This window comes from Pelobates fuscus, chromosome 3 (genome assembly GCF_036172605.1).
Source record: "Pelobates fuscus isolate aPelFus1 chromosome 3, aPelFus1.pri, whole genome shotgun sequence".
Classification (NCBI taxonomy): domain Eukaryota; kingdom Metazoa; phylum Chordata; class Amphibia; order Anura; family Pelobatidae; genus Pelobates; species Pelobates fuscus.
This window is the reverse complement of record NC_086319.1, coordinates 200,528,536-200,553,688: the sequence shown is the minus strand read 5'-3', so window position 1 is coordinate 200,553,688 and position 25,153 is coordinate 200,528,536. Positions and strand designations below refer to the sequence as shown.

Genomic DNA, 25,153 nt, shown 5'->3' with positions numbered 1-25,153 from the left:
GTAAATTTGTGAGGAAGGGGACTATTATATGTAAGACTGAGTACCTCTGATTCATTACTGTACTAGAGGGAAATAGAACCAAGACATAATCACAGTTATTCACTAAATTGAGAATTGTTTAGAATTCTAAGTGATTTTCAAATTCCCTTTGAATTCTATGCACTTTTCACTTTAGTGAATAATCCCATATATTTTTTTATATACAGGAGCACCATTTTCTAGGACAAGAAATTATGTGTATATTATATATTTCCTATTTAAACTCCTGGGGCATGAGGGGATAAGATGCTTCATCCACACAAGTGTTTCTTTCCCAGAAACAAACATTTTAATATAATATAACTTTAACACTTTGAACCAGGGTAGATCAACAGCAGTTCCTGAGCATCATGATTACACCAAACCTATATCATTCATGTTTTATACTTAATGTTCATCTCCATTCATATTGTCTCTCTGACGGGTCTGTTTGGGATGGCTGCTTGCCAGCACAGACAGACTGCGTCCAACCTCCATCTTTTTCTGATGCCTGCCAGGGATTAGCAGAGACTGCTTATTTCACCTATTTATTAAGTCACCTTGGAAGATTAATCCTTATCAAGACTCAGAATGCTGACTTCTTACATATTAGGCATGTATCCTGTACCGATTAGTCCTCCAGATGATGTGTAGCATTTTGATTAATGGTCCTTTTTTTCTTCCCACATCTTTCTTGTATTGCAGTTCAACGTTTTTGCAATCTAACATCTAAATCTCCCATACATCTGTAACATATTCTTTTTTTTTTGTCCTGTGATATTTGCCAAAGTATGTCTCTGTGAACCTTGAGACTCTATATCTAGAACAATACGCAGGCAGTGACATATGAAGCTGATCTATTTGCACAATCAGGTAATTATAGATAATTATAGCTCTGATTGCTTTAATCTTGGCAATGATGTATTACTAAAGTCCTCCCTAATCCTTACGGATTCAACAAAAAAAAAATCAAAAAATCCCAGAGCTTGAACAATTTACAATTAAGAATGGAAATGTGATAATATTTACATTTCGGTTTTGTTAATTAATTTAATTCCTAGGAGAACAATACATAAACACCCAGCTTTGATAGCGCCTTTCCAATGAAGCCAAAGATTATTTATCCTGTTCCTCAGAGGGATTAAAGTATTGAATTACTTAATGTGTTTCTTGAGATAATGTTATGCAGTTATAGATCTTAGCATGACATATTTCAGTGCCGTCCATTGCCCTAAAAATGTGCTACAAGTTTAAATCTAAATATTTTTTAGATATATGCCTATGGAGGTAGATGGAAAACCCATGGAAGCATGGGGTGTAGTGTGGTATTTAAGGTGAGTAAGGATGAGATATACTTTATTATAGCACATAAAATATAAATTTTTCATATGTGTCTCCAAGCAAAACTGTAAAGCAATCATTGTAATCAAGTGACATATTTTATACCCTACAGGAACACACAAGATGTAACTGCGGTTACTCACACTGCCTTTCCTGACGTAATCGGGGTCTTTGTAAATGTCTCTTGCCAGGCCAAAATCACAGATCTTCACAACATTGTTCTCAGACAGAAGGATGTTTCTTGCAGCCAAATCTCTGTGGATGCACTAAAAAAAATAAAAAAAATGAAACAATTAACGTTTTACTGTTTGTAAAACATCCATATTTGTGTTCAGCGAAGTCTTCTGAGTAGAACAGTACCCATGTACAAGTTTTATGGTGTTTTGGAAAATTATTGGATTATAGGTTTTGCTAATTAAATTCTCTGGACTTTCTGCCTTGTTTATCAGGCAGGTCCTTCAAATTATAATGAATAAAATCACATAATTATGTAAAAATTATACATATAGAATTTAAATATATATATATTTATTTATAAATACAGTTAGATTGCAATGGCACATATATATATATATATATATATATATATATTTATTATAAAAAAAAATTATTTATTATTTTTTTATTTAAGTGCCTCTAGTGGTTGTCACTCTGCTATTAAAACTCTGCTATTTTTATCAGATGACCTCACTAGTCGCCCAATGCTTTCCTACGGGATTAGCAGAGATTCTATGATCTCAGCAAAGAAGGAACGACCAGCCATGGATACCGGTTTTGTGAGGGAGAAAAAGTAAGTAAAAATCCTTGGTTTTCTCTCTCAGGTGACGGCCACCAGGGCACTATAGTGTTAGGAAAACACATTTGCATTCCTAATGTTATAGTGTTTCTTTAAGAGTCCAACATTAACTTTTCATAAACAGTGTTTAGTAAAAACCATTCTGAAGTACTGTATGACACAATATACTCCAACGAATGCTCGTACTAAGATATGTATGAAGACACGTAGTTTTGCAGGGCAGGGATAATGGAACACACTAAATGTTTAGACAGTCTTGCACTATGTGAAGGTTACGATGAAGTATATGCATTCTTGTTTATGGCTCATGTAAAAATTAATCATTTTTTAAAACGTGTTTAGTAAATATCCTCAATTAGTAATTCTCGAAAATTAGCAAACTGGCGTAAACTGGGCTACTAAAAAGTAAACTAAAATTAACGGGGCTACTCTTGCTATTTAAGAACCTGTTATTTTATTTTGTCCATGACTCATCCTATTGAACTGTGCTTTTGTTAACATTTACAACACCAATGTAACTTTATTTAAAGAGCCATAGTAATTCGAACACTGTGTAACTAACTTGACAATTTCAGCCAACATATATGTTAACATTTTTGGCACTAGATGTCAGTATTGACTTCTCTGCTGTGAGCTATTGCTATGGGCCAGATTGTCTTCAGTTATACAAAATGCAAGGAAACAAAAGAGATCCTTATCTTCAGCTATTTTAGAAAAAGCAGAGTTTCTCAAATATCTTTATAATAAAGTACAAGAAAAACCCATTAATCTAGAAGTACATTCCTCATCATCCTCAGATGTAAAATGTACTACAATGTCATCTGAGGACAGAGAAACATCGAAAATATGGGTCCAAAGTCCAGACAGAGTGATTTAGTGCACTAATTTGATAATCTCCATGGACTTCCTACTCAAACTGGTTAACATAATGTTTAAAAAAAAACCAAAAAAACATACAAAAAAGGTTATCGTAGGTGAAAGAGGAAAAATAATTAGTGCCTTGAACGTGTTACAGACTCAAACACTATATACAAATTATAATGCTGATCAAAGGGCTTTGAGGCTACAATGCAACCAACATTGGGTTTACTAATTAAACCCTACCTAATACATGACATGGTTTTTGTCTCTGAATTTATGATTGGCAGGAGATGGAGATCCAACACACGTACTACTGATGAGTTTTCTACTAACCACACGATTCAGCTGAATCCTACAACAATAGTCACACCGGAGGTCAAGAAGGATCCAACATGCTCTATCTGTACAATTAGCATTCTGTGTGTTCTTTTTTTACACCGTGTTGTATATGTTTATTTGACGGCTTTCCACATTTTTTCTTTTTTTTCTCTTCAGTTATATTTTTTATTACACCAGAGGAACACTTTTGTAAAATTGTTTCTAAATTGTTTTGTAAATCTATATTTTATCTATACTTTGGCACATTCCATATAGCCCATTAATGTCTGAAGGGATACTTTTGTTCTCTCCGATTTTTGGCATGTGGTATGATTTACATGAATACTAGATGAAGATATATTCAAGGAAGCAGCAAGAGTGGCCTAAATTCTTTACAATGTTTTTCCATTGCCACTAAGAATATTTACATTAAATTATTATTATTTGTGGCAACCCAGTGTGACTAACACTATTCCCTGCAGACTCTACAGGAAAATCTGAAACATATTTAACAGATATAATTAACAAAAGCATCAACATATCCATAAGTTCCACTTTTCTTTTAATTTTGGCATGCATATAAATAAAAAAGAAGCAAAAGAATGAACATTTCAATGCAAGTTATTGCATCAAATTTACTGACTCAAAAAATGTATGAAATAAAAATAACTACTGCAATTGATAGCCCAAAATAAATAATGCAATGTGAATGGTAATAATATAATAATAGTGCAATTTGTAACTGAGAAAATCCCAAATCAAATTATTTTAGAGTGCTGTTCTTTTAATGCCTAATATCAATGATCATTAACAAAACGTTCACACAGTTTTGGCATTCCTTCCTTGCCCCACCTGTAATTCATTTACTGACATTCTTAAAGTATTTCTTACTCATGGTTCATTTTGACTCAAGGGAGGAACCTCTGAGTATATGTGTTTGTCTTAATAAGAAGTGGAATTATTACCTTCCTGGAAGACAAGAATTCCATTCCACGAGCCACCTGGAAGCTGTAACAGATGAGATCCTCCATAGTCAAAGGACTCTGCCATAAATCTTTCACTGCAAGAAATACAGAGTAACTTTGGATTGAGTGAATGTCCAGTAAACAAGAAAGTGATTTTGGTTTTCAATAACTCCAAACAAAGCTGTCTATTTTATTATCCTCTAAATTGCACCTTGGGCTCATATACTTAAAGTTGCCAGATTATTACACTAACCTGTTCTACCCTCTATTCATTAATACAATTATAATGTATGCAACCACTCTAATTCAATATATAAAGAATGCTGGTAAGTTTGGTAATGAATATTACCAATTGTAAAGATGTTTAGGGTAATGGTTATATGATCACTACTCAATAACATGGTTAAGATGTTTAACTGGACTAAACACTAGAAAGGGGAAATTTGTGACTAAGTGAATTTGATTGTGGTATGATTGTTAGTGCCAGATGTGGTAGGTCTATTATCTCAGAAACAGCAGGAAAACAATGGTCGTAAAACCAAATGATCATAATCTGGAACAACGTCAACTGTGAATTTCGATTTCAGCTGTGATCTTGAGTAAAACCCATTAATAGGCATACATTCTGCCTCGTGTCAACACAATAGTATTATGTTGGTGATACAATAGTTATGAGAAAGGGTTTCAGGAAGATTAAGCATCACCTGACTGCAATAATGTGTCTAAGTATAATTGCCGATTGTGTGAATTCCTGTATGGCTACCAATTTTTCCTCTTAAAATTATATTCTTCAAAGAGTAATAGCCCATGTTATAAAGCATGATCTCAAGCTTGTGCACTATCCCAAATCCCTATGCATAGTGAAACAACTGGAGGTTTTTAGTATCACTCCAATGTATAGGGAGAGTGGACAAGTAACTATTTTCTATGATTTCAAGCTGTTTCCATGAACATGACAATAACTTCAGTTTACTCCATTTGGCTAGCATAGACCAAAGGGCACTTTTCCGATGAGGTTCGCACCAGGAAAATTTAGCTAAAAGACCTGAATTGGTTAAGCATCGCTATGAGCAAAATCTCTAAATTAAGATTTCAGTTCCTTTTTGAATTTATGTTGTGAAAATGTTTGCTGTTGATAAGCCAATAGGAAATCCAGGGTAGTACTAGATAGATTTGCCTTGTAGAGAGTCCACGAAAAGCGAAAGTGTTAAAATACATTGCTTTTGATATAAGGACTATTCACTAAGTGCCCCACAATGGTTTAACCCCTTAAGGACACATGACGTGCCTGACACGTCATGATTCCCTTTTATTCCAGAAGTTTGGTCCTTAAGGGGTTAAACAGTCCTGACAATTTACACCATTCTCATGGTGTGCTATTTGGGACTATTATTTTGTAGCTATACTGGAGTGTTGATGCATACTTAACTATTGCAGGTTGTCCCAGGGCACTGTCGTTAGTGATAGTTGCACTTTTATGAGAAGGAACATTGCTAGGGTTTGTTCCTTCCCGATTAGTCCAGTGTAGGAACTCTATGTACAAACTAATGGGCTTAATGCATAATGTGATATTTTATATATTATTTATTTATTATAACATACATTCGTGTATCAGTACTTTGGAATCGTATATAGCAGTTCTGTGTTTTAGCAGTATCAGTATATATTTACGTTCTGGTGCTCTCTGGTTCTTGGTTATTAGTAGCCTATTGAACACGACTCCTTCATCCAATCCTTCTCGACTCCTCCTGTCAGCTATTACCGCTTCCACCAGGGATCGAACCTGACTCCGCGCTCGAGGGGATCTTTCCTATGTGTGATTTGAAAACAATTTTGTTAAATCATGTGTTAGATTAAGTATTGTATTCAAAGCAATACAAAATGCCATATAGAAATACCTACCATATGTGACATTAAAAAAAATAATCCATTTGCAATGCACACAATCAAGCATAGATAGTTATATTGCAGTACATTGTCTTCATTCATAAAGAATCAATGGGGGTAATTTATAACAAGTAAAATTGAGGCAGAGGTCAAAATATGGAGGAATCAGTCCTTGGTAATTGCTCCATATTACTCAAATAATTAACCGTACTGTGTCTTTGTAAATTTACCGACTGTTTTAAGTGGTCAAATGTTGTTAGCAAAAAGCAACCAAAATTAGTTTTAAAGTGCATTTTCTTCCTAGATGCTATTTGCAGATGATCTTTGTGTTGATCTTGGGGGTTGCTAGAGTTTCTAAGAGTTACTTGGTCCAGACGATGTATAACTTGTTCATTTCTTTAAAACTAAGCTTGTTTGAGCAGGGCCTTCTTAACCTCTTTTATCTGTTATTCTTTTCTGCAAACTACTTCTTGTTATATCCCCATTGTATTTATTTTTGTAAATATATTTATGTCTTTTTTTTTTTTTTTGACTGACAAAGAAACAAAATACAATGGTGTATAACACGGTGCAGTTAAATTTGGTGTGGCCACGCAGGACCTTCGGGAATCATATCTTTAGTGTACAAGGCAATACAGTTTCTTTTAGACAATTGTGTTGCTGATAAACATATTGTTATTTCCAGATTTAGGCAATATTCCCTTTGTAAAACTCTGTGGTCAGATATCTTTATTTGTAGACTGAAGATAGTCATGTATATAAAAGCAACTAAAACAAAGGGAAAAAGTGGGGAAGGGAAGGGAGTGGGTGGGATCTTCTAGGTCCATGCATAACTCCTAATACAATTCTGCGGGGGAAGTTAGCACAGAGTCCTGTGAAAGTCCTCCTTATAGGCAGTAAGTATCCAGTGCAACCAGATTGAGATGCATAGGTTAATTTAATATAAAGCCCCAATGTATAATTCTTTCAAAGTATGTAACTCCTCAATCTGAGCAAACCAGGTTCCAAGTGGTGGACTGGCTGTTTATTTTCCAAAAAACTGGTGGACTACCTGCTTAGCTATATTTAAAAGTCAAATCATGATGGACCTTTCAGAACTTGTCCTAGGGGCACTAGTGTGATGCAGGAGTAGGGGTGCTGGTTTGTAGGGAGGTGAAAAGTCTGAAAAGTTTTGTAACATTGAATATATTTCCTTACAGAAGGGTTGGATCAGTGTACATTCCCACCATAAATGGAGCACTGTTTTAGATTTCTGCATATAATTTTTTTTTTATATTCTTTATTTTAGTAGTGCATAGTTTAACATTCACATGTATGTAGACATTTCATAAAGTACAAAAGCAATTGCAAAAGGTAGAGACTTGACATGAAATGTTGGATAAACTGCACATTTCTGGTAATAAGAGGAAACATCAAATACACAGTTCTCCCAAATGAAGCAAAAGGAGGAAGACAAACTATAGCTTAGAACTGTAGAGAGATACATGATGCTGAATACTGGGACCACTGGGTCTTGTAATATTAACTATGCCATGAAAGAGCATTTGGGGAACTATGAGCAAGTATAGCAGTGGAGGCATTGCAGGCAACGATCAGGAGGTAAGCTGCCCGACTGCGAGCTATACTGTCCAGTCAGCCTATACCTAGGGGCGGTAAGTCACTTTTTCCGCTGCCATCAGCTATCTCTTTTGGGGCCCCCCAGTCAGTACAAGCTTGTGTGTAGCATAGTGCCATTACCCACTGGACAACTGCAGGACACCAAGCGGGGACTCCTCAAGATTGCATGCAGGATTTTCCCCCAGATATAGTGTAGTTTTCGTCGGTTTTAGCGCTGAGTAGGTTAATATATTGAGGAGCTCCAGCACCATGCGACCGTCCTGATCGGCTGTCAGGCCCCGCCCCCTTCTGCATATAATGCCTACATAGACCTAAGTGTGCAAGGTCATTTTTTTATTGTAACAAGGGAGTGTGATACTAGCATGACAGCAGCTTATAGGATGTCCCCGGATTCTCACTGGAAAGTGAGCAATGACGTGTTAACCCCTTAAGGATACATGACGGAAATATTCCATCATGATTCCCTTTTATTCCAGAAGTTGTGTCCTTAAGGGGTTAAATCACAAATTTTCTGTCACTTGGTTTTCAAATAATTGTCCCTGTGAACGTTTCCAACCATCCCATATTTTGGCAGTTGGAACTAAATAAATGCTAAAAATGACAATATTTATTTATTTAAATAAATATATATATATATATTTTTTAAAAAGAGCAATGTAGATTTTCTGTCATATCCTCCTGGGAATCGAGGAAAAAATTGTCTTCCAATATGCCATCCATTTCCCAGCATACCAGCCTATCACATGACATATCACTGGAAAGCCCATGATGTCCTCTTTACAATACAGCAGGATTGATAGAGTATAAAAGGAGATGCATGTGAACGAAATGTCCAGTACAGAGGACACAGGTTAATGGGCTGGGTCTCAGGGGGACATACAAATGACATTGAAGAATATTGTCTCTCAATGGCTTACTTTAAAAGGACGTTCCAGCTTTTGTGTTTTACAAAAGGTGCATATGTCAAAAGAAATCTTCACTTTTATAAATTAACCTTGCTACACCCCTATGGTGTTCAATCAAACAACCAGTCCTGTTACTTCTTGGATGTTTAGCTCAGCTGAGCTAAATACAAGACATAGCACTTGCCCAGAGCATTTGCCTTGAAAAGACTTTTCAATGAGCTGCACTGGGAAGTCTGTGATTAGACAGCCACAGGAAATCTGGGCGGGGTTAGAAGAGGAGGGCTTGCAAAGGAAGCAGACAAGAGATCTGCATCTTTTGAAAGCTTATTTTCACATCCACCACCAATGAATATATATGCATGTGTTTTTATTGGGAGTATATTTACAAAAAGTATTTTTTTTTTTATTTGGGCATTAGGGTGTCCCTTTAAGTCTTCAACACAAAATCTTCAATGAAGCTTTGATGGAATTTTTAGTATAGTTTTATAAAACGTTAAGCAGTATGACCAATATACAAGGATTGGCTTAAGAGGTCACGATAAGCATTAATTCTTTGGTTACATTATCTGATACAGCACTAATGTAGTAATAAAAAGTAAGAAGCCATTATACCCAAAATAACCTAGATGCCTTTCAGAGCATGTATTGTTTCTTAATATATTAACATTAAAGGTTTCCTATAGAGTTAGGAACTACTAAAATTGCACTGTCCATATAGCTGAGGGAAAGGAAGTAATTATCGTACTCTTCAATTACACTTCCTTTACTCTTTTGAAGATTATTTCCCACTTCCTTAATTAAAGGCAGATGTTAAAATGTATCTAAGGAAAACCGAAAAAAAAAAAAATACTAAATAATGGCAGATGACGTAATTATGGATTGCAAATGAAGAATAATAGTTAACGTACCCGATAAGGAATAAATCCATCTCGCTTGGTTCTCAGATAATTTGAAAGGTTTCCATATTTACAGAATTCCACAATAACCATAAGCGGTCCTTAAAAAATAATGAAAATAACAATTAACTCTGTGATAAAAGACAATTATTAAATTAGATTGTACAAAATAATACCAAAATACAATTGAATTTAAATATATTCGGTTTACAATCCTACTAGTTTTATATTGATAATAATTTTAAAATGAAAATTTCATAGATGACACTTAATAATTGCATTTACAATGGAATTAAAATAAATAGCTGATATGACCACGATTAACCTCATATGCGATAATTCAAGGGTAAAAACTTGAACATTTTTCTTTTCAGATGTAGTAGATTTTAAACAGGTTTAATTCACACCCTTGCCAGCAGAGATATGCCAGATCTGTCTGCACATGGCCTGATAACACCAAGGAACTTCCACTTAAAGCTAACCTAAGTAGCTACTGCTTCTTAGAAATGTTCCTCCAACTTTGTGACTTTGGCTTTAAAGTCAACAGCTGAAAAAAGTAAGTGTGAAGTCACGACCACCAATTAAAACAATGAACAGTTACATGGTTTCCATCAAATTCAACCTTCCACAACATATTCGTTTGTTTTTTTACTGTGAAGAACCTGGGGGGGCAAACATTCTTTTACACTATTTAAATAATATTTTATGGTGTTAAAAAAAAATGCAAATGTAAATGCCTATTTATGTCTGCCCTAGCCAAAAAATGTATCTTCTCACATAGGCATACAAAGTTCCAAATGACTTCCATTGTAAACATCAGTGTAAAGAGACAGATATAGAGGAGCTCCTGGCATCATGAGATTTGCACTGAGCACATGTTATTATTTTGCTTGTAGGTTCCCTTTAACCAGTGCTCATGATTCCAAACCTTGTGGTAGCCATGCCTAGAAGTAACTCGCCACTGAAAGCCTGGAGGGTCCACTGTGCAAGCACAATAGGTAAACTTCTGCTCGTCAGAGCTGATATTTCACACAACACACGTGAAAAGTCTGATCCCTGCCTTTAATGATTTATTGCCCTTTTTAAGGTGCCTGACTCAGACTGGATTTTGTCACCTGACATACTTTTTTTTCATTCAGCTTGGCGCTGTCACTGGTTGGGAGTAATATGTGAAAGTGCACTGTGAGAGTAAACAAATAAATACACAATAGTGCAGTATGTAAATTCAATATGAAAATAAAAACACTTTTCATAACTATTACCCATTTAGTTTTATGTATATATGTCTATGCAAATTTTTGTATATATTGCACCTAAGGGATGTTTTAACAATGCTTTTTTTTTGGAGCGGTCTTTCTGCTTTGGCACACTCCTTGAAGATGTGCCCACTTTGTAGGCGATGGTATTGTCAGTGATGCTGATTGCATTATGGATAAGCCCATCTGTTGACCACTCAGACAACCACCAGATATCACACCTGCTGGCATGTCTGTTGACACTATACACGTGACCTTACAGAAATCATCTACTAAACAAGGAAGGAAGAGAGGAAAGGAAGATCCAAAATATGAAAAAGTAGAAGTTTATTGGATATGCTCTGTACTCCTGTTCAAAACTATGATAAGACTGGATTCTGACAGTCGTCATCTCCTACCTCGTATGACCAAGGCTCACTGCGTAAATCTGCAAATCTCCAAGAAGTTCAAAGATGTGATCTTTATTTTTTTAAATTTTTACTTTGTTTTGTGTATGTGTAATGTATTTAATGTATTCTGTACATAATGCAAAACGCATAATCTCAACTTCTCCTTAGAGTAGTCCTATAAGTGCTTTCTACTATAGCTAAAACGCTGTGTTTGTGGTTGCACTAATAAATTAAGCAATAAATACTTGTATTATTATTATTATTATTTTATTATTTATATAGCGTAAGCAAATAACAAAGAACACCGAAATCTTGGCATAAGCTATTGTTTTAAATGTCTAAATATGTATATATCTTTTTTTGTTTAATTTGGAGCAGAATGATTTTACTCTAGATGATAAATGTACATTTTAAAATCGCTTTATTTCCACAAAATATAATTTGCTTTAAGTGTATTAATAATATTAATGATGGCATTAGCTACATCTTGTTTTGGTTTTCTACTCTTTGAATTACGATAAATAATTGTGGTGATATGAGTTATCCCATGCAGCTGCCTCATATCTTTTTTTAATTGTAACTTGTAATCGTTACTTCACATGCTAGTGGTCAGCTTTACCATAAGTTCATATAAGTCCTCCACTCTAAACATAAGTCTACTGCAAAAGAGGTTTGGAGGTTGTTTTCTGTGTCCTCTCAGAGATGACCATAGTCATAGTCATGCTCATCAAAGTAAAGACAGGAAGGGAAATTAACAGAATCAGGAAATCTTTCCCTACAAACATATAAATATAGGATTTTCAAGATAGAGTGCCTTGCAAAAGTATTCACCCCCTTGGCCTTTTTTCGTGTTGTGTTGCCTCACAACTTGGAATTAACATGGATTGTTTGAGGATTTGCATCATTTAATTTACAGAACATGCCCACAACTTTGAAGATTTTTTTTTTTATTGTGAAGCAAACAAAAAATAGGACAACAAACAGAAAAAGTCAATGTGCATAACTATTCACCCCCCTAAAGTTAATACTTTGTAGAGCCATCTTTTGCGGCAATCACAGCTCCAAGTCGCTTTGGATAAGTCTCTATGAGCTTGCCACATCTTACCACTGGGATTTTTGCCCATTGCTCCAAAATTGCTCCAGCCCCTTCAAGTTGGATGGTTTGCGCTTGTGAACAGCAATCTTTAAGTCTGATCACAGATTTTCTATTGGATTGAGGTTTGACTAGGCCATTCCAACACATTTACATTTTTCCACTTAAACCACTCAAGTGTTGCTTTAGCAGTGTGTTTGGGTCATTGTCCTGCTGGAAGGTGAACCTCCGTCCTAGCCACAAATCACGTACAGAGTGATACAGGTTTTGCTCAAGAATATCCATGTATTCAGCACCATCCATCTTTCCCTTAACTCTGACCAGTTTCCCAGTCCTGTCTGCTGAAAAACACCCCCACAGCATGATGCTGCCACCACCATGTTTCACTGTGGGGATGGTGTTCTTTGGGTGATGTGATGTGTTGGGTTTGCGCCAGACAGCGTTTTCTTTGATGGCCGAAAAGTTCAATTAATTTCAGTTCAGTTCATCAGACCAGAGCACCTTCCTCCATACATTTAATGAGTCTCCTACATGCCTTTTCGCAAACTCAAAACGTGCCATTTTGTTTTTTGCTGAAAGTAATGACTTTCTTCTGACCACTCTGCTATAAAGCCCAACTCGTATGGCTTATTGTTGTCCTGTGTACACATACTCCAGTCTCTGCTGTGGAACTCTGCTGCTCCTCCAGGGCTACCTTAGGTCTCTGTGCTGCCTCTCTGATAAATGCCCTCCTTGCCCGGTCCATGAGTTTTGGTGGGCGGCCGTCTCTTGGCAGGTTTGCTGTTTTGCCATGTTCTTTCCATTTGGTTATGATAGATTTGATGGTGCTCCTGGGGATCATCAAACATTTGGATATTTTTTTATAGCCTAACCCTGACTTGTACTTCTCAACAACATTGTCCCTTACTTGTTTAGAGAGTTCCTTGGTCTTCATGGCAGTGTTTGGTTAGTGGTGCATCTTGCTTAGGTGTTGCAGCCTCTGGGGCCTTTTAAAAAAAGGTGTGTATATGTAATGACAGATCATGTGACACTTAGATTGCACACAGGTGGACATTATTTCACTAATTATGGGACTTCTGAAGGTAATTGGTTGCACCAGAGCTTTCTATGGGCTTCATAACAAAGGGGGTGAATACATACGCACATGCTAAATTTCTGTTTACTATTTCTAAAAAATAGTTTTATGTATATAGTATTATGTATATATTTTTCTCATTTCACTTCACCAACTTAGACTATTGTGTTCTGATCCATCACATAAAATTCAGACTAATAAAACATTGAATTTAAGGCTGTAATGTAACAAAATAGGTAAGGTAAAAAGTCAAGGGGGGGTGGGGTGAATACTTTTGCAAGGCACTGTATGTAACAAAAAAATAGTTAGAGCTTAAAGGAACACTATAGGGTCAGGAACACAAACATGAATTACTGACCCTACAGTGTAAAACCCACCATTTAGGTTGCTTGCCCCCCCCCCTTCCCTTAACTCCATTAGAAAGAGTGCAGCGCAGGTCCACTGGTGCTGGCCCCACCCCCGATCCACCTCCTTGGTGACATCATCAAAATTTATGAGTTTTAGCCAATCCAATGCTTTCCCATTGCTAAATTAGCAAGGAGGCAGGATGGGGCAGGTGCAAATTCCATTGGCCAATCAGCACCTCCTCATAGAGATGCATTGAATCAATGCATCTCTATGAGGAAAATGCAGTGTCTCCATGCAGGGCTGCTAATACCTGCATGAAATCTCACTTGTACATGTACTCATAATTCGTTGGCATGGGTATACTAGCATGTAATCTCAATAACCTCTATCCTGTTCTCAAACAATGACTTGCCTTTTATCTCTCCTGTTTGTTGATACATTACCATGACAACTGCTATACTTGCTGAAGAAGCGTATTCTGGAATCCATCTTGTAGATTAGTACGGTATATGGCCCTTTCAAAAAATGTTTACTCACTGCTTTCTAGATGAATAGAGAGTATATCTGTGTGGGTTTGTGGGGTATATATGTATCTATTTTTCTCTGATTTGAAAATAGTGATCATATTTTATCCTCCCTCAGAATTTCTTCAGAGCTTAAATTGAATGCAGTAACCCTGTATGTTTATTGAAAGTTATCTGTCAAAGTAACATAAGCTAACAATTTCACAAAGCAAATGCTTCACTGTGTGTCTGATTTAATGCTCTATTTTCTGTATGTTATCTAAAATATCTAAGACATGAATGGAATGCAGCTGTGATGAAAATAATAAATCTAATGGCAAATAGAAAGTGCCATATAAAGAATTTAACTTGTATTTAAATATTAATAGGTATCACGTTCTGCAAAAAGGTGTACACATGATTATAAAAAATACTATAGGAAAGCCACATAAAAAAGCTGTAATTGCAGAGTGACTAGCAAATGAAATGAAAAATAATATATAATAATGACTATACTTGGATTTTTATTCTATATTAAAAATATTTAACAGTGAAGTACAAGTGTGTAATATTTTGTTACTTTAACACACATGAGGATGGGTAACTAAATGCTGCCCAAAATAGCCAAAAGAAGAAATGTAAGTTAAAAAGTGAACCATTATATACCTTAATGATGAAAATCTCTTGTGTTCAGTGTTATTGGTATACAATACGAAAACGAAAAAAAAATATAATATACTCAAGCAAATTCTGACTACACAGTATTATTCTGTTTGTCTCTACATTTTTCAGGCAGGGAGAAGAGAGTGGGAGAGTGACTCTGTGCTGCCCCTGGTGTGTAGTGTTAGTGGTGCAGGACAGCATTCCTGAGTCCTTCCTGCTTCATTTCAGCATGTGGCTGCACATTAGACAGGTAGCGAGTGCCAGGATATGATGGTACATCCCAGCACCTGCTGTGTGTCTCAGTGTTACTTTATGATGGGCTGATCTCGCATGTGGCTAGACTGGGTAGTCACAGGAGTTTGAATCTTGCTCCATACCCAGAATGCCTGGCATACATATATGCATATGAGCATAATTAGCATTGTCACTCTATATCCTTTCCAAATGGCTGTAGATTCTTTCAGTTATAGACCGTGATTCATTTTATTAAATAATATGTCATTAAACAAAGTTAAATACAACAGAAACATAGCAGAGAAGGAAGGAAAGACAAAAAAAAAAAAGATGGAGGTTGTAGCCAAGAGTTTTCAGGTACTACACATTGGTGTTTTATATACTGTAGTGTGAATACATATCTACACAAAGTCTGCCTTCTGAACACTTTATACGTTAACTCGAACAATCAGTGGCAATTTTCATACCAACGACCTTTAGAGAATCACGAGAATACCAGCTGCAGATGTGAGTGTAGATTCTTTGTATGTGTCATTTCTTTACAATTAATGTTACTATTTTGTCAAAAGTATCAGAAATAATAATTTTAACAGCAAAAGAAGAAATACACTCATACTCACCATTGGACTTAGTGCAGGCCCCCAGCAGATTTACCACATTGAGGTGGTTCCCTATATGAATGAGAATTTTAAGCTCTGACATTAGAGCTTTGTGTTCGCTGGCTGTGGCTCCCTCTGAAAGACACATAAATGGTACAGCAATAGTATTAGGGGGCAAGTTGGGCATTGGCCTGGGAGGGTAAGTGGTTTCCTCATAGAGATATTGGTCTTTATAGAGATATTGGTCTTTATAGAGATATTGGTCTTTATAGAGATATTGGTCTTTATAGAGCTATTGGTCTACACATGCTGTTGTTGATCTGTTACAGGATATGCTGACTTTGTTGTTCTGCTTTGAATCTGGTGAGTGTTCTACATTGTCTGTACAGTGTTGAAAGACCATGGTGACTTCATCAGACTCACATAACTTTGTATGTGATACATATGAAAACAATACAAAATTATTTATCACTTATACAATGATTCCTTAATGCACATCTATGTACTTCACAGTTGGCAGCTTAATGTTAATCATATATTGTGGAATGCATTGGCCTGAATGCAATGTGACATTTTCCAGTTGTTATTCATGCGGCCCTGTCACCTTTAGAGGTCTTTGCATATTTTGCAAAGATCTCCTAATGCAACAACCCCACTTGGGGTGCAGTAAGATTTAGATATACTTACCTGAAGCTGCCTCCCATAAGTGCCGCCATCTTCTCTCTTTAACTCCACTATGCATTATCTCTATGTCTATGAAGACTCCAATGAGACAACAGTAGCTTGAGCTTCCATGGAGAAATAGATTAAACTTGATGACAGAAGGTCCACCTTTTGTTTTTATTGCTTCGGCTACCATAAGTCCCTACTTTGTCTAGTGATTTATTTTAACTTCATTGGAATTTCAATGAAATTCCAACACACTGTATTTCATGAAGATTTTATCTTTAAATAAACAGTATATGGTCACAAACACAAACATGTATTCCTGACCCTATAGGGTTAAACCACCAACTAGCTCCCCTGCTCCACCCTCCCTCCCCCTCCCCCCTGCACTCCTAAATATAGTAAAATCTCACTTTTGTTCAAGTCTGCTGCAGCTGGCTCTGCCCCAGCTTGACTGACATTATCAGAAGGATGATAGGATTGGCTGAGACTGTCAAGGAGGCCAGCACAAGCCAAACACAGCCCTGACCAATCAGCACATTCTCATAGGGATGTATTGAATCAATGAATCTCTATGAGGAAAGTTCAGTGTCTGCATGCAGAGGGAGGAGATACTGAATGTTTTGATGCATTTTAGGCAGCCATGACCCAGGAAGGATCTCTAACAGCCATGTGAGGAGTGGCCAGTGAAGTTATCACTATGCTGTAATGTAAACTCTGCATTTTCTCTGAAAAGACAGTGTTTACAGCAAAAAGCCTGAAGGTAAGGATTCTACTCACCAGAACAAATGCCATAAGCTGTAGTTGTTCTGGTGATAATAGAGTGCCTTTAAGAAAACCTTTAAAATGTTTGGCGAAGTTACAAAGCCATTTTAATAAAGTTACACTGGATGACATTTAGTAAAAGGACCAATAAACTTACGCAGACCACTTCCTCTTAATGTAGTGGTCTGGGTGCAGTGGTCCTGTTATTTTAACCATGCAATGTAAAACACTACAGTTTTGTAAAAACTGCAATGCTTACAATGCAGAGTTAAATACACCTCTAGTGAATATCTGTTTGGAGCTTGAATTAGTTTTTTTCTTAATGAGAAGCATTAACGGGTAAGAAAAAAAAAAAAATTATGTTTTAAAGGTAGATGGGGAGGAGGCGGACCCAAAACTAATCTGCAACTTGGACTTGAGCATTATAGTGTTAGCAAAACAAGTTTGCATTCCTTATGCTGTATTTTACTCAAAGTACAACACTATTAAGGAACTATTTGCACTTATCAGGTAAAATTGAACATATATTTCTGTCAAAAAGGAGCATACCTTTCAACATTTTCACTGCTACTGTCTCACAGCTATTGGTCTTACTAATGCCAAAAGCTGACGCTTCAACCACTTTTCCGAAAGCTCCATGGCCAAGCACTTTCCCTAGAAAAATGTAAATTAGAATGTTTGATAATTAGTGTTAATGATACGGAGTAAAGATATTGTCATTGAAAAATATCCAATAAAATGAACTTATATGATAGCAGCAGAAAAATTGTCTGGTTGATCCTCGGTGGGCTCCCAGACAAGAATAGACACAAATTTTAAACTTTAATGGATTAACCGATCTCCTATATCATGAATAAAGGATGCCTGCAGAGGTAAGGATAAATAATCTTTGTTCCAAAGTGAACATATGGTTTGAACACACAGGGGAGACTGAAAGTCACCAATGTCGCTTTTCTTGTCTCAACGGCACTTCAGAGAAATTTTGCAGTAACTATCACACACATTAAGGAAAACGTGGCCCAGGTGGGGCAGAGGTGAGATACTGTCAAATGGCATAGAGCATGGTTAAAGTTTAAGATATTGTAGAAAGACAGCCTGCTGTGATCAGGCTAAAGCAAGGAATATCTGTGCAGTATAGAAATTTGGTTCATGTTGGCTAATTTAAAATGATAAAGCAGGCTTTCCAACAATCCCGATTTCGGTAGGACAGTCCCAATTTCTAGGTCCTGTTCTAGGTCCATTCTGATTTAAGTGAACTGTCCTCAGGCGCTTCAGCAGTGCTTTAACATAGAAACATAGACTGTAAAGGCAGATAAAAACCATTCGGCCCATCTAGTCTGCCCAATGCTTTTCAAGGTCCTGCGGTCTACAGCCTGACCAGACAGGCCCAATGATGGGCAGGCCTGCCATTTTGCTAGGTGGGCCCTCCCATTATGGGTGTTGACAATGACACAAATTGCGTCACTGAACAAGTGTCCCTCTCAGGCCCACCTACCAATCCCAAACTCATACCTTCCAATGTTGTGACTTGAGGTATGCTTAAGGTTAATCTGTAAACCCCAAATTGTGTGAATGGAATGTTCACATTCAGGTAGGATAGGATGCAATATATACATTGTACAATAATGCATTTAGTGCATAAACACCATAGGGTTTTACTTTTTACTTCAAAATTAATTTGTCAGTGGGTAGCATGGCAAATGGACAGTCAATAAGCAACACATTGCAAGAATTAGGTAGTTTTTCAGTATCAAAGTGTGTTTTCTTCTTATTTCGATATTTTCTTCTTATTTGAATTAGATCCTGGGATATCTGATATACAGACCACCATTCTGTTACCTATGCAGTGTACATAACCTAAATAGCAAACTGCAATGCATCCACTGTACAAAGAAGAGAAGATATGAGATCTGCCTCACCTAGCCGCAGTCTGTCTCTTGGGAACTCCCACTTGGTGGAGTCATATGGAAGATAGTCACACTGTTCTTCTAGAGGCACCTCCCCTGGGTCCATGATGATTGAAAGATATCCCGTTTTTATATCACTATGATTAGGCTGCAATAACAAGAATATTCATCTAAGAGTTAAATGTGAAAATTAGAGAGATTATCAGTTCTTGCACATTCATACTCATCTATTTGCTTATTTTTCATATTTATCTAATTGGGTGTATATCTGAGAGGGGAAATGGCAATAATAATAATATATAAATAAATAGATTGAAACAATTTAAATACAAAGCATAACTTTGCATTGCGGATCAAATCATTGAATGACAACATTTAAAACGTGGACTTGTTGCAACCAGCTATGATGTCATGCAATCCAAATGGAGGTTTAATTTTTGCAGCCGCCAGCAATTTATTATGTTTAACACAGAATATTGTAGGATTATGATGATAAAATGCCACATCTGTTCTATATAAAACTGTGCCAATTGCATGTTTGTGCACAAATCGATGCCTTTGTTCCTTATCAAGTACAACTAACACATATTTCCTGACCATGGCTTTTATAACGTGGGTGCTAATTTCCACACGTTATGTTACATTTCAGAACAGTTCATTTCATTCTCTTATTTTCTTGTATCTTCATAAGTACAGATAACTGTGCTGCTTCCTCCTTTGTATATGATCTGGGTCTCAAGAGTATCACATAAATCATATTAGGCTCACAATGAGCCCAATTCAATTATTATATGTTTTTTTGTTGTTGTTTGTTTTTTACTGTTCTATTGTGATTGCAAAATCATTAAATGCTGCCTACCAACTACCAAAACTTGTAGATACATTATTAGGGGTATCAAGATGATCCCCACATATTTACTGGGAGATTGTAGTCCTTTACCTAATGTGTTAATTGGTATGTAGCTGTATGGAAATACTGACTAACTGCTTGACTGACAAACGGAAAATTGATTAATAATCCTACCCTCTTGATGTTGCAGAAGATAAGGATCAGGAGAATCCAAAAAAATACCGCAATGACACCGGTGCCAATAAGAATGACAATCTCCACATTCGTTCTGTCATCTGATCCTAAAACAAAGAGTATAAAAAAGAAAAAAAGATTGATCTAAGTTGATTAAGCACAGTACTAGAGAAGTCTGAAGTGGTTCGGCTATTTTGTTGCACAATAAATTGCTTATTTAATTCTTTGTGTTTTGCATTTTGCTCCTCTAAAAATGCACCAACCAACTAATGTAAGTATCATGTATGGTTTCACCTCATGGGCCTCTCTTCCTGGTAGCAGAATGTCAAACAGATGCCTCTACTTTCACTGATGGCTTAAGTCAATCAGAAATATCCCTTGAATATCTGGTGCAATCCATAATAATCCTTAAAAAACTGCAATGCTTACCTTAAAGGGTTAAGACTGCCTCTAGTGGTTGTCTCCCAGAGTTTACCTTCGTGAAACGATGCTGGACATCCACACGTTTTGCATGAGGACGTCCAACATCTTGAAAATCCCCATAGGAAAGCATTGATTCAATGCTTTCCTATGAGGAAGGCTTAATGTGCGCACATGCTGCATATGAGCATCAGCATCCCCCTCGCAATGAAGCTGGAGGAGGTGAAGACAGAGTCAGCGTTGAGGAACTTTGGCACTGGAATCGGGTAAGAGTTTAAAGGGTTTTTAACCGTTTGAGTGCTACAGGGGAGGAGAAAGGCAAAGGGACACTATAATATTAGCAATACAGCTTTTATAGTGTTCCTTTAACTAACAGACAAAATTATTGTCCCCACAAATAAAAAATACATATGTTCAAGACTCTGATAATTGTCTACAGACTGGTCACATAAAAAGGGAATATTCTCAGTTAACATGTTTTGTAGCAATTTATATTGTACTTTTATACAGCTTTTTGATATTGAACATATCAAACAGACATTGAAATATCCTTACCGTCCTACCCCTGTTTATGCTATTGCTATGTGTTCATTGGACTGATGTTATTGTGCATCAGTGAAATTCAATAAATAGCTAATTACTATAAACGATAGCATTACATTTACAACAATAACATGAAAACTGGGCCTCATTAAAAATACAAACCCAAATATAGACAGAATTAGAGTTAGGGTATTAATCTTTTTAAGTAAAAAAATACTTTAAAGCAAAGATTTTCTAGTTTACAGGTAGATTATTAGAATGCCTTGGATACCACAATCTGCAGAGTACCTACATATCCTATCTACTGTGTATAACATGGTACCAAAAACAGTACCTAATAAAATATTTTGAGATACTATTTTGGTGCTTGACATTCAGGTAATACCTTCCACAGACACGCTGGCCGTCGAGTTCACACAACCCTTTCCATTACAAGCTCTACAAAGATATATCCCAGCATCCTCTTCTCTGACTCGCTGAATGCTCAGAGTCTGGTTCATTTCTCCAAGGACAATACCTGGTAAACAAAGAGAATTTACAGTACAATTTAGTACAAAATAGCGAGATTTTGCATAAAAAAATATATAAAAATGCTTTTGAATTCACCTATTGATATTTTTATTGCACTGCTTCACTACATAACTTACTGCCTTAGTTCAAGTGATTGATGCTAACACGGTTATTCACTAAACACAGTATTTTGACTGGATGGCAATTCTCATATTTACTAAAGCCAAATGCAGTCAGGATTCGGTCGGTCTGACCAATTCTAAAAAGATCTTTTGGATAAGTTCAGAAAATCAGTGATGTTTGCATTCGAACCAATTTACTGCACCGGGATCAGAGATTGTCATTCACTTGCTTTTTGCAAGTGAATGATAATTTGAAGAACTAAGAAATAGTTTAAAAACTACTTCGGCAGTGCAAGGGTTAATTAGGAGGCTGCATCCCAGCACTTGCTATAAAATGTAACTTTTATTGAGTAAACTTTGTTTAAATAGCTGTATGAAACCAAACTTATAAAAAAAAGGTATTTAAAGTTACCAACCGATGGAGTCAGTGTGGAACCCTATTGAAGTCAGCAGTTCATAGTACACTAAATGTCTTTCTGTAATGTTGCTCTTTATGTCCTAATACCCAACTGCAATCTAGCAGGGTCATTCAAAAATCCAAATGGAACCGAAACAAATTGGGCAAAATCATCCATTGCTGTACAGGGCCATCGGGAGTGAAAAATCCAGACATTGTTCTTGGAACAATGTCCAGATTTTGTAACTCAAGCCCCGAACGGGCCTGAATTTGGTCCAGACTTCAGCCACACTGAACACCTGTCTGATAACCAGACTAAATTAATCAAATCACAGTCCAAAAGCTTAAACTCCAGACCAAGATTTTAAATAATCTGGATGGTTTGCTTGCCGGCAGCACCAGCAGCCAGAGGGCATATGGTTAACATTCAGCGAGCGAGGGTTAATTATGTGTCAGCTGGCAATCGCTTGCTAGCCAGCTGCCACGTGATAAAAGTATTAAATAAATAAATAAATAACATAAATATAAATCCTATGGACCTAATAAGACTATTGCCATAATAGAGCGAAAGTGTTATTCAATTGGAAAGTGAGATTGGTGAGTTATTAAATTAGTAATTATTTTTCTTCAGTATATAGAAAAATATAAAATGCAAGAAAACTTTTTGAACAAAAACATCCTTGCATCCATGCAGGAATCAACATGGTATTATGAAAGACAGGTCATGCCAAACTAACTTAATTGCATTATTTGAGAAATATAGATCAGGGTGATACAGTAGTCGTAGATGTGATCTATTTGGATTTTGCTGAGTCATTTGATACAGATCTACACAAAAGGTTACTAGTAAAACTAAAATCAGTTGGTTTAGATGAAAAATTGTGTTCTTGGATTGAACACTGGCTTAAAGATAGAGTTCAGAATCGATGGGCTGAATGCTCCTTATCTGATGCCACATTCTATGTTTCTAAGTGCAGACAGTAGGTGTAAATGGAATATTTTCAAATTGGACAAAAGTGGTAAGTGGAGTGCCTCGGAGCTCTGTCCTGGGTCCATTTCTCTTTCATCTGAACATAAATTGTCTTGAACTGGACATTGAAAGTAATTTGTCGGTGTTTGCAGATGACACAAAACTAGGTACCAAAATACAGTTTGACCATGATATGACATCTCTTCAGACTGATTTGGATACATTGGGGGACTGGACTGGCAAGTGGCAGATTTCTCACTTTAGTAATAACCCTGATAGATTGAGATGATGGGAATGCTTATTTCATAATTTACTTCCATAATTTATTTATTTGACACTACTGTAGAATGTAAAGATGGCTTTAACCTAGTTCAAATCTATTCTTGACCTTCTCCTCACCTGAGACTTCCTCAACTAATTTGTTGTCCTTAAACCAAAGGATGTTTGGATGTGGAGTACCGTCTGCTTTGCAGTGCATTACCATCGAGTCGCTGACATTCACCATCTTATCAGTCAGGTCCTGCTGCAGATGTGGAGCTTCCTGTGCTACAGAGAAACAAAGAACAAAGCCACAGTTATATCTAGACATATTAGTCCCCTTAAAATACATTAAATGGGTACTGATCAGATTTCTGGCACTAGAAGTCATTATTTTCTTTACTGGTGTAAATAAATGTATACCTTCTTCTAAAAAATAAATCATATTTATCATTAATGTAAGTAGGAGAAAGGGGGTGATTAATGAGCTTATTGAGGCTGTAATTCTTTTTTGTGTTCATAAAAGTACCATACACTCAATGCTACTAATGGCTGAAAAACTAGGCATTGTTAGTAAAGCAATGGATTATTTATACATATTGGGGAGCAGTGGGTATTATAGTCTAGCCCACTTTTAATGGTGCACTGACACTTGACCCTTATAGGCAGATGTAGGGTGTACAGTGGAGGGGTTTGTATTACGGTTAGGGTAGAGGGATGTGACTAGGGAATGGGGGTCTGCCCTGTAGGCTCTGCATAGGGTTGTGAAACCTGGAGAGATTACACACCTGAATGATACTTTACAGCTATTTTTGCTCATGCAGATTTGTATTTATTTTATAACTATACTATATTCAAACTCATTTACACATATTCTCTGTTGAAAAGCATAATTTTCATTGCAGCTTTTTGGGTGGAACACTGCCTTCTTTTCTCACCCAGTACGGAGATATACTTCTTATGACAGTGCTTCTCTCGAGTCTTGCGATTCTGTACTTCACAGACGTAGTCCCCTTCTTCCTCCAGAGAGATGTTGGGGATATTGATCACCAGAGCAGCACTATTAGACCCTGACTGGTGCTTAAGTTCTCCTTCTATCAGTTCTGCATACTGATGCACATTTTTACAGTCTAAAACAAGAGGATTTCCCTCTGCACCATCCAGAGTCAGAGGGTTCAGGCGGTACCACTGGAGATTCTCATAGGTGTAATTGTCCGCGTGGCAACTCAGACTGACATTCTGTCCTTCGATTGGCTCTTCAGAAGGCTGTGGCTCTATGCGGAAGCCATCTGGTATAGCTAGGTAAAATAGTATGTTAATAACAATTAGACCTCTGCCATGACTTACTGTGGCACATGAGAGAGTTATTACACATGTTGGTACCTGTGGTACAAGGGAAGACATTAAAATGTCATATATATATATATAGCAGAATGTTTCGTTTTGGGGATAAGTCTTATTAAGATGGTAAGTGTCTACAGAAAAAAAACAGTGCTATAGTTTTTTTAGAATTTGCAATTACGGTTACGTATATTTTCAATGTACCATGTATACATTATTAGAAATCGGTATAAACACTGACTAATGACGTTTTGGAAAATAGTTTTTCTCTAGAGCCATGCAACATTTGTTAAAGGTGAAATTGCACCTTATATAAAGGGAAAAAAAAATCAGGGGTAGACAATTTTTTTAATTTTGGTGAACACGTATGAAGGAAGCTTGTGTGTCTTCGTGAAATATACCACTAGGGGGCGATGGATCAAACATCCTTGAACTTTGGTTCAATCTTTCTACAGACAGGACATAG

General features: G+C 36.5%; 1 protein-coding gene across 1 annotated transcript in view; it reads right to left on the bottom strand.

Moving 5' to 3' along the window:
- FLT4 (fms related receptor tyrosine kinase 4) overlaps positions 1–25,153 on the bottom strand; it is a 199,749-nt gene that overhangs the window by 12,367 nt on the left and 162,229 nt on the right. Inside the window, exons 13-23 of the mRNA XM_063447902.1 lie at positions 24,285–24,644; positions 23,488–23,634; positions 21,475–21,606; positions 20,127–20,233; positions 19,115–19,250; positions 17,745–17,849; positions 15,786–15,899; positions 9,617–9,705; positions 5,971–6,109; positions 4,300–4,394; positions 1,503–1,625 (exon numbers count right to left, since the gene is read on the bottom strand). Of these exons, the coding sequence (XP_063303972.1) occupies positions 1,503–1,625; positions 4,300–4,394; positions 5,971–6,109; positions 9,617–9,705; positions 15,786–15,899; positions 17,745–17,849; positions 19,115–19,250; positions 20,127–20,233; positions 21,475–21,606; positions 23,488–23,634; positions 24,285–24,644 (1,547 nt within the window). The remainder of the gene's footprint in view (positions 1–1,502; positions 1,626–4,299; positions 4,395–5,970; positions 6,110–9,616; positions 9,706–15,785; positions 15,900–17,744; positions 17,850–19,114; positions 19,251–20,126; positions 20,234–21,474; positions 21,607–23,487; positions 23,635–24,284; positions 24,645–25,153) is intronic.